We start from the raw sequence: 13,582 nt of genomic DNA on the forward strand, positions 1-13,582 counted from the left end.
AAGGCAGCCATGATTACTAAGCTGACTTGGTATGTGAAAACATATGGTGTTTTGGAACTGCTTGGTTACTGTGGTGGAGAAATAGCTCCTGACCCGAAACAGGATCTTTTTAACAAAAAATAGCGGTGTCCCTACCCTTATAAGGCATGGGCAGGCTCAGCATGGCGCTGCAGGAGGGGCGGTGACGGGTTCATGCTGCTGGGTTTTCTCCGGCAGCGGTCGCAGGCGAGTGGAGAAGTTGAGCTGAAATTGCAAACGCTTCGTCCCTGGCACTTTGCAGCGAAACTCAGTCAAGAGAGGAGGCAGCAGGTGAAATTAAAAAAACCCAAACAAACCAACACAACCACCACTTGATCATGGGAAAATCAGGTGAGTAAATGTCTTTGTGCAGTTGGCTGTGTGTTCTTAAAATGTGCGTGCCGGGTTTTGTGCTCAGAAAGGGTTGTAAAGCATTAGTGGCTTTCCTCCGAGAAAGCTGCTTTCATTTGTGCATGGTACAGCCTGGGAGGAGCCTTCTCTCTGACACAGGGTTAAATTAAAAAACCAAGCAGAACGACCCCCCCTCCCCAACCTGCGCAAGGTAGTTGTATTTTATATACAGCTTAAGTTTTGTAATTTGTAGTAGCTTTTCTTTGCTCTACGAAATAATTATATATGTAAAGGAAATAAAATTATCTTGTGTCTGGCTGCCTGACCAAACTTACCTGCCTTGCAAATAGGGTGCAGGATGCTTTTTGGGGGTGTGGGGAAAGCTTCTTATCACCTTCTCTGTCAGGAGGATTTAGATTTAAGATTTGGGGACTGTTTAACTGAGGATAGCCTTGCTCAGCTCCTAAGTCTCTCCCCAGCTGTGCAGATGTTCGTGAAGTCTCTCCCTGCTGCTGGCTGCCTTGTTGGTCCTTTCCCCACCGCCGCCAGCTGTCTGCATGCCCTGCTGTGACAGTCTCGGCGGGGGGAGAGCTCCTCTGAAGCTGCCAAGGAGCCAGAGACCTTAAGAAGAGAGAGCTCGTGGCCGGGGCTTTCTCCATCTTTGTCCTGTGAGAGCCATGAGTGGAAATGTGTGCCGATCTTCTGAAACAGCTGCAAAACTGGAGGGCTTATTTTGGTTCTTGTGGTTAGGAAGCTATTTATGTGAGAAATCAGAGCCTGGTGGTGTATTGTCTGTCTGTCCTGTGTGTAAACAGCATGTATGGAACATGCTCAGCAAAACTTAGTACTTACTCACTCAAAACCATAGACCTTTTCCAGAGAAACTTGAGGAAAATCTTTGTGCAGCTAACACTTTAGTGAGCCTCAGCGTGGGCTTGTTGAGTTGTTTTCCTTTTTCTTTTTTTAAAGGTGAGCATCCTAGATGAGATCAGAGCTGTCTGCAAATGTGACTGTAAAGGGCTTACTAGTGTGACACCCAGTCCAGGCGATGCACCATATAGCTGCCAGTGGGTGGTTTTGGCCCCATGTCCTGGAAGCTGTTTTCAAGTGGATTGGGATTTAGTAAATAAGTTTACAACAATTTAAATAATTGTAGTTGCTGAGAAGTATCAAGTTCAGCACTTCTTTGCTAATGGCATAAGAAGTACAAATACTGGGTAAGTCTAGTAGCTGTACATTACATTAGCAAAGCACATTGGGCCAAAGCGGTAGAGATATTCCACTGTGCACCTCCCAATCCCAAAATGATGAAAATCTCTTGGTTTAATATATGCAAGTTGCTAATACAGTCAGAAAGGAATTACTGTCTTTGTTATTTCCTGCACCTTTATTACTGCACATTAGTTAATTGTCCACACTTAGGAGCAATGACAGACTAGAAACTCCTTTTGTGGAGGCTTGGGTAACGTTTGCATCCCTAAGTAGTTATGTAAACAAATAGAGCTTGAGATCTAAGTACATTTAAAAAATGTTTTGTCACTTGTGTCATGCTTTTCAAATCAATGGTAAACTAGGTCCAGGTTATGTCTTTGAGCTGCGTGTGGTATTTTTAGATGAATCATGAAACTGAGATCCTGTCCTGACAATCGGTTTATTGAGTAAATCCCACCTGGCCTTTCCAGTGCATTGAAGTCTTCAAATTCCTGTCTGAGATCATTCAGTGTGGTTTGCCTTTGAATGGGCAAGAGCAGCTGTTTTGCAGAGTACTGCTTCCTCTGTGTTTTGTGCAAAATACCTCCTGTTCCTGCTGTAGTGCTCTTGAGGACATGATGCGGGCAAGTTTCTCTGTGCTGGGATCTGTCTGACCTCGAAACAGAGTCCTCGCTCCTCTCCTGTGTCAGAAAGATTAAGGCAGAGATTACCTGAAGGCGTAAACTTCAGGATGCTGTAATTCCTGTAGAGTAGGGCCACTATTTTAGAATAAATGTTTTCAGAGCAGTTTCTTTAACTTGTTGTCTTCAGTAAACCTATCCTGAGGTCTGAGTAGCCCCAGGCAAAGAAATCCTGCTGCTGAAAATCTCAGGTCTTCGATAAAAGCTCTCCAACAGTTGATAATAGCTATTGGATTACATTTGAAGCAATGTTCATTACAAGTATCAGAGCTAGAAACTTAGCGTTGGTTTTGCTTCACTGAATCGAGCTGCGTGTCGGAAGACGTCTGACTCAGCCTTCTTCCCTGGAAGCTGCAGGCTACTAATACCAAATTCATACTGAAACTCCCTCATCAGATTTAGTAAAACACCTCCCCTGGCCATAGCTCCTGGAAATAATAAGCCAAACATGAGGACCCCCTGTGCCCTCCCCTTGGTCTCCTCTTTTTGGGCAGCGTTTGGGTTAGCAGATGGTGCAGGCCCCCGTCGCCACAGATCCCGGGGAGCCCCAACCGAACTGGCTGGGGTACGTATTTTCTGCGGGAAGCAAGGTGATGGTGAGCTGGCTGCTTTTTGTTGCCCTGTTGCTAAGACTGCCGTGTTGGCAGGGCTCTGACACCCCTGCAGCTGTGCACGGTGGAGGCCGGGGTCCTGCGGCCAGCCCTGGCCCTAGAGGGGATATCCATGTGAGCAGCTGCCGGCGATGCTGCGGGAAGCAGCTGGCTGCCAGCTCCACTCCTACGCTCGGGAGCGCGGGGATTTCTAATGCAGTGGGAGTCTCCAAAAAGGCTGGGATGGTGGCAGGAAAAGGCTGCTCAAAGTCTCATTTCTTCCGCTTCCCCTCCAGCCCTGCCTGGTGGGGGAAGGGAGCTTGCCCCACTTGCCTCCTAAAAACCGGGCAGAGGTGACGGCCAGGGAATTGCCTGTTTCTTCTGGCCAGTGGGTGCAGACGCAGTCAAAGATGAGGACGAGCTTACTAAATATTGACTATCTTTTTATAGAGTTTGTTTTTTCTTTTTCCTTCTTGTCTTTTTCTTTTTTTTCTCCCCTTCTGCAAATGTGGGTGGGACTCTAGAGAAAGGGCTGGGAGTTACCCACTGCACCGCTTGTTGAACAAATACAAAAAAAAGGGCTGAGAAAGGATTTTGAAAAAAAGAAAAGAGATAGGAACCAAACTGCAGTTTTCCATGCTGGTTTTAATCTTCCTTGAAAGCATGTGCTGGTTTTTAACTCTTAAGATGTACCTTTGGAGCACAATAAAAGGGACCGTGGTGTTTTCTGCAGAGTGAGCTACATCTTCAACTGCTCTGAAGTGCAAATTTGTACTTTAGCATCTTGGTGGGAGAAAGCCGTAGCAGGTCATAACAAGAGTACAAGCATATTAGAGAAGTGACCTGTTTGCTTTCTGAGAAATGTGATATTCGCCAGCTGCCAAAATGACAGTGTTTCCTGCTGGATGATTTTACAGGACTGGTGGGCACAGAGGAAATTAATTAGACTAACCTGCTAGCAACCGTGCGTTCATGTTCGGTAACGGGGGCATTTGCAGAACTTATTATCAATACAAGTTAATGGCTGTTTCTCTTTACACCAGAACTGAGCTGGAGGTGTGGTGGGAAAAGGGCCTTTCAAAAATCAAGTTAATTAAATTAAAAACTCCACACTGCTCTAGTTTTTGTGTGTATAAGACACTGGTTGCTTGGTTCAAGTTCAATAAATGGCAAATAGAGAAAAGTCTGTCAGGAAGGATCAGGCCTCGTCAAACAGTATTCTGGGCCCAATTTTTACCTGTCTGTTGAACCATCAGTGTTTTGGTGGAGGAGAGGAGGGGAGTGAGAGAGCAGCCATCCCATGCAACAGTGGTTGCATGTTGACTGTTAGATTAGGAGCCTTAGCTCCTCATGTTCAAGGCAGATAAATACCAAAGCAAATATGAAGGGCCCACAAAGAATAAGATGGAATGTGAAAGTCTGTAGTAGCCGAGAAACCTACCAAGGTTTCCTATGTCATAGAGTTGCATGTCAATAACCAAAAAACATCTTTTCTCCTTTCTGAATCCTCCACAAAATCCTTCTTAAAAAAAAATAAAATTAAGCACGAAGAAGGCTTTTATTACTGGAAACATTCAAACCCTTAGTTTTCAATCAGAAGACAGTTGGTAGCGTCTGTCTTGCCTGAATTTGAATTTGCCTCAGTTGCTGCTTGATGTGCAGGAGCAAAAAGTATGCAAAAATGAGCCTCTTGATTTTAACTGCTTTGCTGTTTATTACATATCTCAACAGGCCAGAAGGCTATTTCAGATCACTATTTTGGTACAGGCCCTGCTCTTCTTCTACAGATTGGCTGGTGCATATCTGTGTTATGTTTTTATAGGCAGATGTAAGCAAGTTCTGCCCAGTCTTTGAAGGTCTGAACAGCAGCTCTGCCAGAGCTGGGCTGCGTGGCCCTGCAGAGGGGGAGTGAGGTGAGGCCAGGTGGGTGGCCAGCCACTCTGGTTCAGAACTGTCTCCTGTGCAAGCAAGTATAAGGAGAAAGCAGTAGTCTGGGGTGTTGTGGAGGAAGATAATATGGGCCTGTTTAAGGCCACCACAAACATTATTTTGTATAATTTAAAGTTGACGGAACTGAATTACTAGACCAAATCTTGGCTTTGAACTGAAATCGTACGGGCTTTGTTTGCTTTCAGCTCTAAGCATGATGGTTGCAGAGCTGTATGAAATGGTAAGTTAACTGTCCTTCTGAAGCTTTGCCATGCCACCATTGTAGGCATGGGGTTTAGGGGCATTTTCTGACACAGATTGTGCAGGCTGTCCCTGTATACACACCTGTGTGCGTCACAAGGCTGAGATGGGGTTGCAGGTGTTCCTGAAGTCTCCATGTCCTTGTTGTAAACATAAATTTGGGGGGCAAGGGGTCCTGTTTTCCATGAAACAACTCTGATGATAGTTTGTGATAGGCAGATGTTAAGAAATTATTGAATACATGCTTAATTATACCCTATGTGTTTGCTCGTCACACTTGTGAATTCTGTGGGCCATAGGCACATGTTGGGCACTTAATAAGTGATCCTCAGAAAGTGATTTGGGGTGAACTGTGGTAGGGTATAACCTGGTTTTGAATTTTCCCTTATGAAGACTCATTACTAAAACAGATCTCTCAGCTTAGAATCAGACAAGAGTCGAGGTGGGAAGGGACTTCTGGAGGTCAGCTGGTCCAGCACCCTGCTGAAGCAGGGCCACCTAGAGCTGGTTGCCCAGCACCATGCCAAAATGGCTTTTGAATATCTCCAAGGATGGAGACTTCACAACCTCCCTGGGCAACCTCTGCCAGTGCTTGGTCACCCTAGTGGTGAGAAAGTGATTCCTGATCACAGAATCAGAATGGTCGGGGTTGGAAGGAACCTTTGTAGATCATCTGGTCCAGGACCTTGCTAGGGCAGAGTCACCCAGAGTAGGTGGCACAGGATCACGTCCACGTGGGTTGTGAATGCCTCCAGAGAAGGAGACTCTGCAGCCTCTCTGGGCAGCCTGTTCCAGAGCTCCGTCACCCTCAAACAGGCTTTTCCTCATGTTCAGGTGGAACTTCCCATGTTTTGGTTTGTGCCCATTGCCCCTGGACCTGTCACTGGGCAGAGCCTGTCCCTGTCCTCCTGGTGCTCGCCCAGGATATTTATGCATTGATAAGATCCCCTCTCTGTCTTCTCTTCCCCAGGCTACACAGGCCCAGCTCTCTCAGCCTTTCCTCGTAACAGAGGTGCTCCAGTCCCCTCATCATCTTTGCAGCCCTCCGCTGGACCCTCCTCAGTGGTTCCCTGTCCCTCTCAAACTGGGCAGACCAGCACTGGACACAGCACTCCAGATGTGGCCTGAGCAGGGCAGAGCAGAGGGGCAGGATCACCTCCCTCCACCCGCTGGCCACCCTCCTCCTAATGCCCCCCGGGATCTCACTGGCCTCCCTGGCCACCAGGGCACCCTGCTGGCTCATGGGCAACGTGCTGCCCACCAGCACTCCCAGGTCCCTCTCCGCAGAGCCGCCTCCCAGCAGGTCAGCCCCAGCCTGTGCTGGTGCGTGGGGTTGTCCCTCCCCAGGTGCAGGACCCTGCACGTGCCTTTGTTGAACTTCATGAGGTCCCTCTCCGCCCAGCTCTCCAGCCTGCCCGGGTCTGCCTGAATGGCAGCGCAGCCGCCTGGTGTGTCAGCCCCTGCTCCCAGGTTTGTACCATCAGCAAACTCGCTGAGGGCACACTCTGCCCCTTCGTCCAGGTCAGTGATGAATAGGTTGAACAGGACTGGACCCAGTACTGGCCCCTGGGGAACACCACAAGCTACAGGCCTCCAGCTGGACTCTGTGCTGCTGATCACAACCCCCTGAGCTCTGCCATCAGCCAGTTCTCCATCCACCCCACTGCTCATCTGACCCACACTGCCTGAGCTTACCTGTGGGGATCTTATGGGAGACGGTGCCAACAGCCTTGCTGAGGTTAAGGTAGACAACATCCACCGCTCTCCCCTCATCTGCCCAGCCAGTCATTCCATCGTAGAAGGCTGTTATGTTGTTCAGGCATGGTCTTGCCTTGGTGAATGCATGTTGGCTACTCCTGATAACCTTCTTTTCCTCCACATGCTTAGACATGACAGCTCCTATAGCTTCTACATCTCCACTGTTTAAGGACTTAGGACCATGAGTAGTACATTTCCCTGAACTGCCTCCTGGCAGGATTTCCATTGCACTGTTGTAGGTGTGGCACTGTCTTTCTGGAGAGACGAAAAAGGCTTCGCTTTGGAACTGCAGTCCCTGGGTGTAGGCATTCATGTACATTACTTGCATATACTGCAGTCTCTTTTTATCTTTGGTTCCTAAGAGCTAGGCCAGTGTGTAAGCAACGGGGAGCTGCAGAAGGAACAGTGAAATCAAAGATTTTGGGGTTTAGGTGGAATTTTACCTTCCAGAGGGTGGTGTGGGGGCAATATGCCTATCTGATCCTTATTATATATAATAATCAGACTAGGTATGAGGAAGAAAGTTTTTATGAGGGTGGTGAAACACTGGCACAGGTTGCCCAGAGAGGTGGTAGACGCCCCATTCCTGGAAACATCCAAGGTCAGATTGGATGGGGCTCTGAGCAACCTGATCTAGTTGAAGATGTCCCTGCTCATTGCAGGGGGGTTGGACTGGGTGACCTTTAAAGGTCACTTCCAACCAAACCATTCTGTGAAATAAAGACCACGTTTTTCAAGATTCTCAGTTACGAGAACTGGGGTTTAGCCTGTTGAGCAGGGGGGCGAGAATGAGATCATGTAATTGATAATAAATATGGGTAAAAAAAGTTTTCTGTGTCTTCCTGCCTGGACTGGGCTACTGGATAGGTGAGTTTACCCTTCAGTGATTGGAAGAAATGTGCATGACCACATTTCCATGCCTCAGGGAGGTGCATAAACAAGCCTACTTTAAGCATTGTCCTAGCTAGCTTGGATGGCCTTGGCAGAAAAGCAAGGCTGGGGGGTTTGGAGCTAATGAGATGAAAGCTAGTTAGGTATGGCTACCCCAAGCAATAGTAGAACATAAATGATAGAGGTATGAAATGGCAGAGCATGTCACAGGAGACATGGGATAGTTCTTCAATCTGTCTTCAGTTCTTCTTTGCAAAATTCTTCACTTTACAAAGGCTTAGGTTGGCACCAGGCAGCTAACAGTTCTATGTAAAATGAACTTGGCACTGGGTACCAACAAGGTTGTCTCTATTGCTGGCCATCCACAGAGCACAAGAATATGCAGCATCCAAAATACTGTGACCCACAAAAATTACTTAAGTTAGACATTCAAATGACTTACAAAAGACTTAGAAGAGTTGTTACTTGCTGAAGAGTATAGTATCATGCTGCTGTCATGCAAATGTTATAAGATGGAATCACAATCTAATAGCTGAAGCTCAGATCTGATAGTGGAGAAGTTCTGATTTCTGGTGTTACTCATTAGTAAATACAATCGCACATCATTTTCTTCATAAATTACTATAATTAGAAACTCTAAGCACATATGTTTTTGGGGAGAGAGGAAGAGAAGAAATTGGGAAGATTTCTTCACTTCTGCTTGGTATGGTCAGTTGTAATACATGCAGGTCACTTGTGGCTTTGCATTTTGAAGCGTATGAGCCCAAGAATTGTGTGGCAGTTAGATTTAAGAATACAAAGCCTTACTTATGAGAGGGTCTCCTTAGCCTCTTTAAAAGGGTTAGCAGCTTACACATGAACTGCCTACAAGGGTTGTTTGTGTGGGTGTGTGGCATGATTAAAATATTTAATTGTCTTCCACGGCAGAGTAATAATAAAAATCATTCTTTTGGTTGTCTTTCATGCAAAGCCAACACTGGCTTCTCTGGATATGATGAGCAGTCAGTTCCAACCTTATGCAAGACGACCACTCCATGGTAGTCACTACTTGTTGACAGGCTTATTGGTCTGATGGTTCAGAGGAGAGAGGGGCTGCAAGCAGAGGACTCCCCTCCCCAACCCCTGCCTCCAATGAAAGTGAGAACTTGGTTCTGTCAATGCTCAAACCTGCTGATTAGTGTTGCTTTTTTTTTTTAAAAAAAAGTTTATATCACAGAAGGCTCTGATGCCTCTCAGAGCTGTGCTGTTTCCAGTTTACCAGGTGTTCCTTTTTAATCAGGGCAGTCAATTGCCTAACAGTTTATAAAAGGCCTTAAGTGAGGAAATAATCAACACTGTCTATTACAGCAAGAATAGGATTTGCACTCAAATAGTGACACGACTAATGTCATTGAAACATTATTACACCGGTGGCTTCATATTATCAGGCTATATGCCTGAAATTCGGTATGGGAGAAAATAGTGTGTTACACCATATGGCACAGGTAATGCAAAGTTATTAAGTTGCCGGTTTGCTGTAGAGGAAGCCCAGATAATAAAATGAGTGTGGACGTTGTCCATCAGATTTGATTAACTCAGTCATCTTACTGTTGTCCTGAAGTTCACCCCCGTGATAAGCAGGTATGTAAGAAAGTTTCAGGCAAAAGTCACTGCTGAAAGACATCAGAGAACCTACCTGAAGAGGGATCTCCTGAGCTGAAGGGAAAGCTATTTTGAGCAGCCTGATAAACACAAGAAGGTTCTGGGAAACTACTCCCATTAAAACCCATGTCTAATTATAACCTCCAATTCCTTTCATTCCCACAAGGAATACTTTCTCTTCCAACTTTCAGTAGGGTCATAGGATAATTCAAGTTGAAAAGGAAATAGTGTACTAACAATTATGCTATCGCCCATAAATGCCTATTGTATGGGATGGAGATGTTGCCCATTTACTGAGTTCTTGGTTCAGAAGTGTAAAAGAAGACAAAGTATACCCATGAAGGATATAATGCTTTCTGAATGTAGTATCATTTTATCTTGCCTCCCCTCCAGGACGTACACGGGATTTCATTGCTTCTTTACGTTTCCAAGCAATCAACCAGCTTTGTTAGAGAATTTAGCACTGAAGGTCAGTTTTTATGGCTGGAAGTGATCCCTGAATTGGAGTGTCAGATCCATGCTCTCAAATGACATATTTAGGAATAGCATTAAGGGCCAGTCTTTGAAGATGAAGAAAGTGCAGTCAAACTACATGGAGAAAGAAACAAGGAATATTCACTCCCTGTGGCACTGCAGAGGCCAGCCAGTATAAGACCATCCTGGAGTGTTTGTGACTTCAAACCTATGTGGAGTCAAAATGAGCAGAGGCATGGCTGTCCTCTTTAACATTTCTCCTATCAGTTAAATATCCATCACTTCTCCATTGAAGGAACATCGTTCTTAAGAGTGTGAAAGATTCAGCTAGGGCTAGTTTCCAGGGAGTTACATTTCAAGTGAGGATAAATATTATGAATAATAAATATGTCAGGTCTCTTAGAAAGGTCTAGAAGAAAATGTGGTCATTAGAAACTGGTATGTCTTTTACTCAAGAATTTTGTTTGTTTCCAGTCTGTTGATATACTTCGAGAAGTTTGTAGAAATAGAGGTAACTTCAGTTGTCTCGGGCAGTTCACCAGTTACCAGTTAACAAAGGACTTCCTGTTACAATTACTTTACAGTTCCCTAAGACCTCCAATGAATTTTTTCACAAACCTGTTGGACATATAAAAAGTTGTATTTGCTGCATTCTTATTTCACACCCCATTTCTGCTATTAGAGTAGGGTAGAGCAATTCTGCAGAATCAAGGGAGCGTGAAGGGATTTCAGTATTAAAGCAGAACTACACACAGTGTTTAAACAGTTATGCAATTACCTCTTCATCTTCATGTGTTTTCTGCTCACTTTGCATTTGTGTCCTCTGTATGTATTCTGGCTCTTGGCTTCTTCCTGCCTGGGTTCTGGGCAGGGAAGGCTCATATCCTGGGTGATATGACTCACATTGCCAGGGCTGTTGGTATCAGGTTTTTGCGTTTACCTCTTTCAGAAATGGTGGGTCCTTTGAAGTGTATTTTGCGGCTTTCTTCAGATATGTTGCTTTAGCCATTACACAAGCACATTTCTAATTATTTTGGGGCAGAATTGAAAGGTGGGATCATTATCTCCATTTACCTGTAATGCACACACTGGGTGAAGAGTTGAGGCCTATGTTACAGTTCAAGGAGGTATTGAGACAGACATAATGGGACACTTCTGTGTAAGATTCTGCATGAAGTCCATTTCATAGAATCATAGAACTATTTGTGCTGGAAGTGACCTTTAAAGGTCATCCAATCCAACCCCCCTGCAACGAGCAGGGACATCTTCAGCTAGATCAGGTTGCTCAGAGCCCCATCCAGCCTGACCTTGGATGTTTGCAGGGATGGGGCGTTTACCACCTCTCTGGGCAACCTGTGCCAGTGTCTCACCACCCTCATTGTAAAAATTTCCTCCTTGTTTCTACTCTGCATCTACCTTCTTTAGTTTAAAACCATTACCCCTTGTCCTACACTACAGGCCCTGCTAAAAAGACTGTCTCCACCTTTGATGTCCAAACTAAGGGAAAAACAAAGCAGGAGAAGACAGGGTTCAGAGAAGAGGCAGAAAGGATTCAGGCATGAAGAGTTCTTCACCTGAGAAAGACTAAGATTGGCCATGTTTAGAGACAGTAAGAAAACAGAGAAATAGAACACTCAGGGGGAAAAAATCCAATTGGAAAAGGCAACCTAGACGCTTCTGCTCAGTTTTCTGTGGTGACACGAAGTTGATCAATGAAACTGAAAGTCCAAAAGCATAACAACTATAAGGTGTGCTCTGTACATCATACACTGGAAATTAGTTGTCACGTGTTGTCGTTAAGTTAGCCAATGTTCCAGAAGAATTCAAAATAGAGGTAAATAATTGAATAATGAGGAGCAAACAACTATATCTAATACCTTTAGTTGTTTTACATATTAAGCTGTGTAATGATCCATGGCCAAACCTAACTTCCTGGCAGTAGGCAATAATTTCTTCTAGCAGTTTAAGCAGCCTGCACAAAGGGAAAAAAGTATGTCTCCAAAGCTGTCTGGGAAGCTGTTCCCATTTGGGTGGGAGCCTGAAAACTCCCATTAACTCTCACTTTTAATGTCTGGTTTCTCAGTGTATGGAACATTGGTAAAATGGAAAAACTTAACATGCCTTTCAAAACACATCTGAAATACATCTGGCAGTTGGGTGTCCCTCTCCACTCATCAGCATGCACGGGGGAAGCCATGCAGAGCGAGGCGGTCAGCACATGAGCTTGAGTCACAGTAGATAAGTGTTTCTTTAGCAGCCGCCTTTGAGGAAAGGGGAGGATGGAGGTTCTCTAGGGACAGCATAGCGGTGCCTGCTGTGCCTAGATGAAATGCAGTTTTGTCCACATCTTGTTGGTCTTTGTAAGTCAAAATGTTAGTACAGAGCTGGATTATGCAACATTTCTGTTAATGGATGGACTGACAGTTGACAAAGCCTGTATTTAAGTTGACTTCTTTTTTATTTCTATTTATTTATTTATTTTTAGAATTTCAATTTTATTGCCACTGAGAGTAAATAATTTGAACAGCAACTTTCACACTTGCAGGTCAGATTGTTTATCTGCTATTTAATGCTGAGTGGATGAGATATTAAGTCTAGGTGATAATAGCCACAAGCTTTAAGATGGTCTTGTGCAGACAAATGCAGCCTGGAGTATGTGGTGCAACTTCCAAAGCCATGTATTTCAACTTCTCTGATTTGCAGACTGTCTTAAAATGTCCCTGCTGGAATCATGGACTCCTGCATCAGTGAAGTTAAGTGAACTGGCTGCTGGCTTGCTTTCCTCTCTAACCTGTAATAGATGCTTTAGAAATAGGCTGTGACTCCACAGATGAGAGATTTCAGAGTCCGGCTTACAGAATTAGTGAGCTGTGAGCAATGGTAATAAGAGCAATGGGACAGGTTTGTTAGCAAAAGGGGGTGTGGGTGTTTAAACAGCAGAATGGAGTGCCTGTTTTGTTTGATGATATGCAACTTGTGACACACAAAACTGAAGGAAAACCTGAGGAGGAAGGTGGTGGGCAGATTTCATCTTACTCAACAGCGTTCCTTATGCCAACAATTCTATACCAAAAAAAGTGATCCTGAAAGCATGTTGATGTAGAATATATTAGATATATGTCCACAATGACACTTTGGTCTGGAAAAGGTTAACCTGTCTTCAGACTGTGTTCAAAAGGTTTAAGGTTATGCATGAAACAGTGATGGCTTTCTATGTGCATTTATATTGAGATTATCTTAGGCTGCTGTATTATCCTAAAGCTGTTGGGGAAACTGGCGAGCACTCCAAAGATAACTTAATATATGAGCACAGGTTGGGTAATTGCCATAGGAAAAAGTTATGAGAGCAGTATGTGAAACTGACAGCTCTGCTGTGGGGAAAATGCATCATTGCAAACAGCAGAATAGTGTACATGCTAATAAAGGAGAGAATAACTGATTATAGTTGTTAGAATCAAGTAGTGAGAGGAAGCTGAGAAATCTAAGGTTAAGAACTTCTTAGTCATGAGGTCTATTTGGGCTTCAAAGGTGTCTTACAAGGAAAATGATGGGAGTGGTGCTAATTAGGATATTCAGAAATGAAGCTGATGACTCATTAATAGATGTACAAACTTGTGTCATGGTAAAAGCAGAGTAAATACTCAAAGATGTCTTGGCCTGTTCAGAAGCTTCAGCAAGGCAGAGAAAGTGAAAACTATCTTTCTGTTTTGAAGATGCTATCCATACCTCTTTAAATGTCCCAATGCCCTGTTTCAGGTTCAAATTTTTCTTAAAGCA

General features: G+C 44.6%; 1 protein-coding gene across 3 annotated transcripts in view; it reads left to right on the forward strand.

Moving 5' to 3' along the window:
• The window catches only part of GLIPR2 (GLI pathogenesis related 2), a 28,464-nt gene continuing 14,882 nt past the window's right edge, over positions 1-13,582 (forward strand). For 2 of the 3 annotated variants that reach the window (XM_037380967.1, XM_037380966.1), the window contains exon 1: positions 1-369. Coding sequence is in view for 1 of the 3 variants with exons in the window: in XM_037380965.1 (XP_037236862.1) it covers positions 357-369 (13 nt within the window). In the remaining 2 variants the exon portion in view is untranslated. The remainder of the gene's footprint in view (positions 370-13,582) is intronic. The other variant, XM_037380965.1, reaches the window with a different exon arrangement.

This window comes from Falco rusticolus, chromosome 3 (genome assembly GCF_015220075.1).
Source record: "Falco rusticolus isolate bFalRus1 chromosome 3, bFalRus1.pri, whole genome shotgun sequence".
NCBI lineage: Eukaryota > Metazoa > Chordata > Aves > Falconiformes > Falconidae > Falco > Falco rusticolus.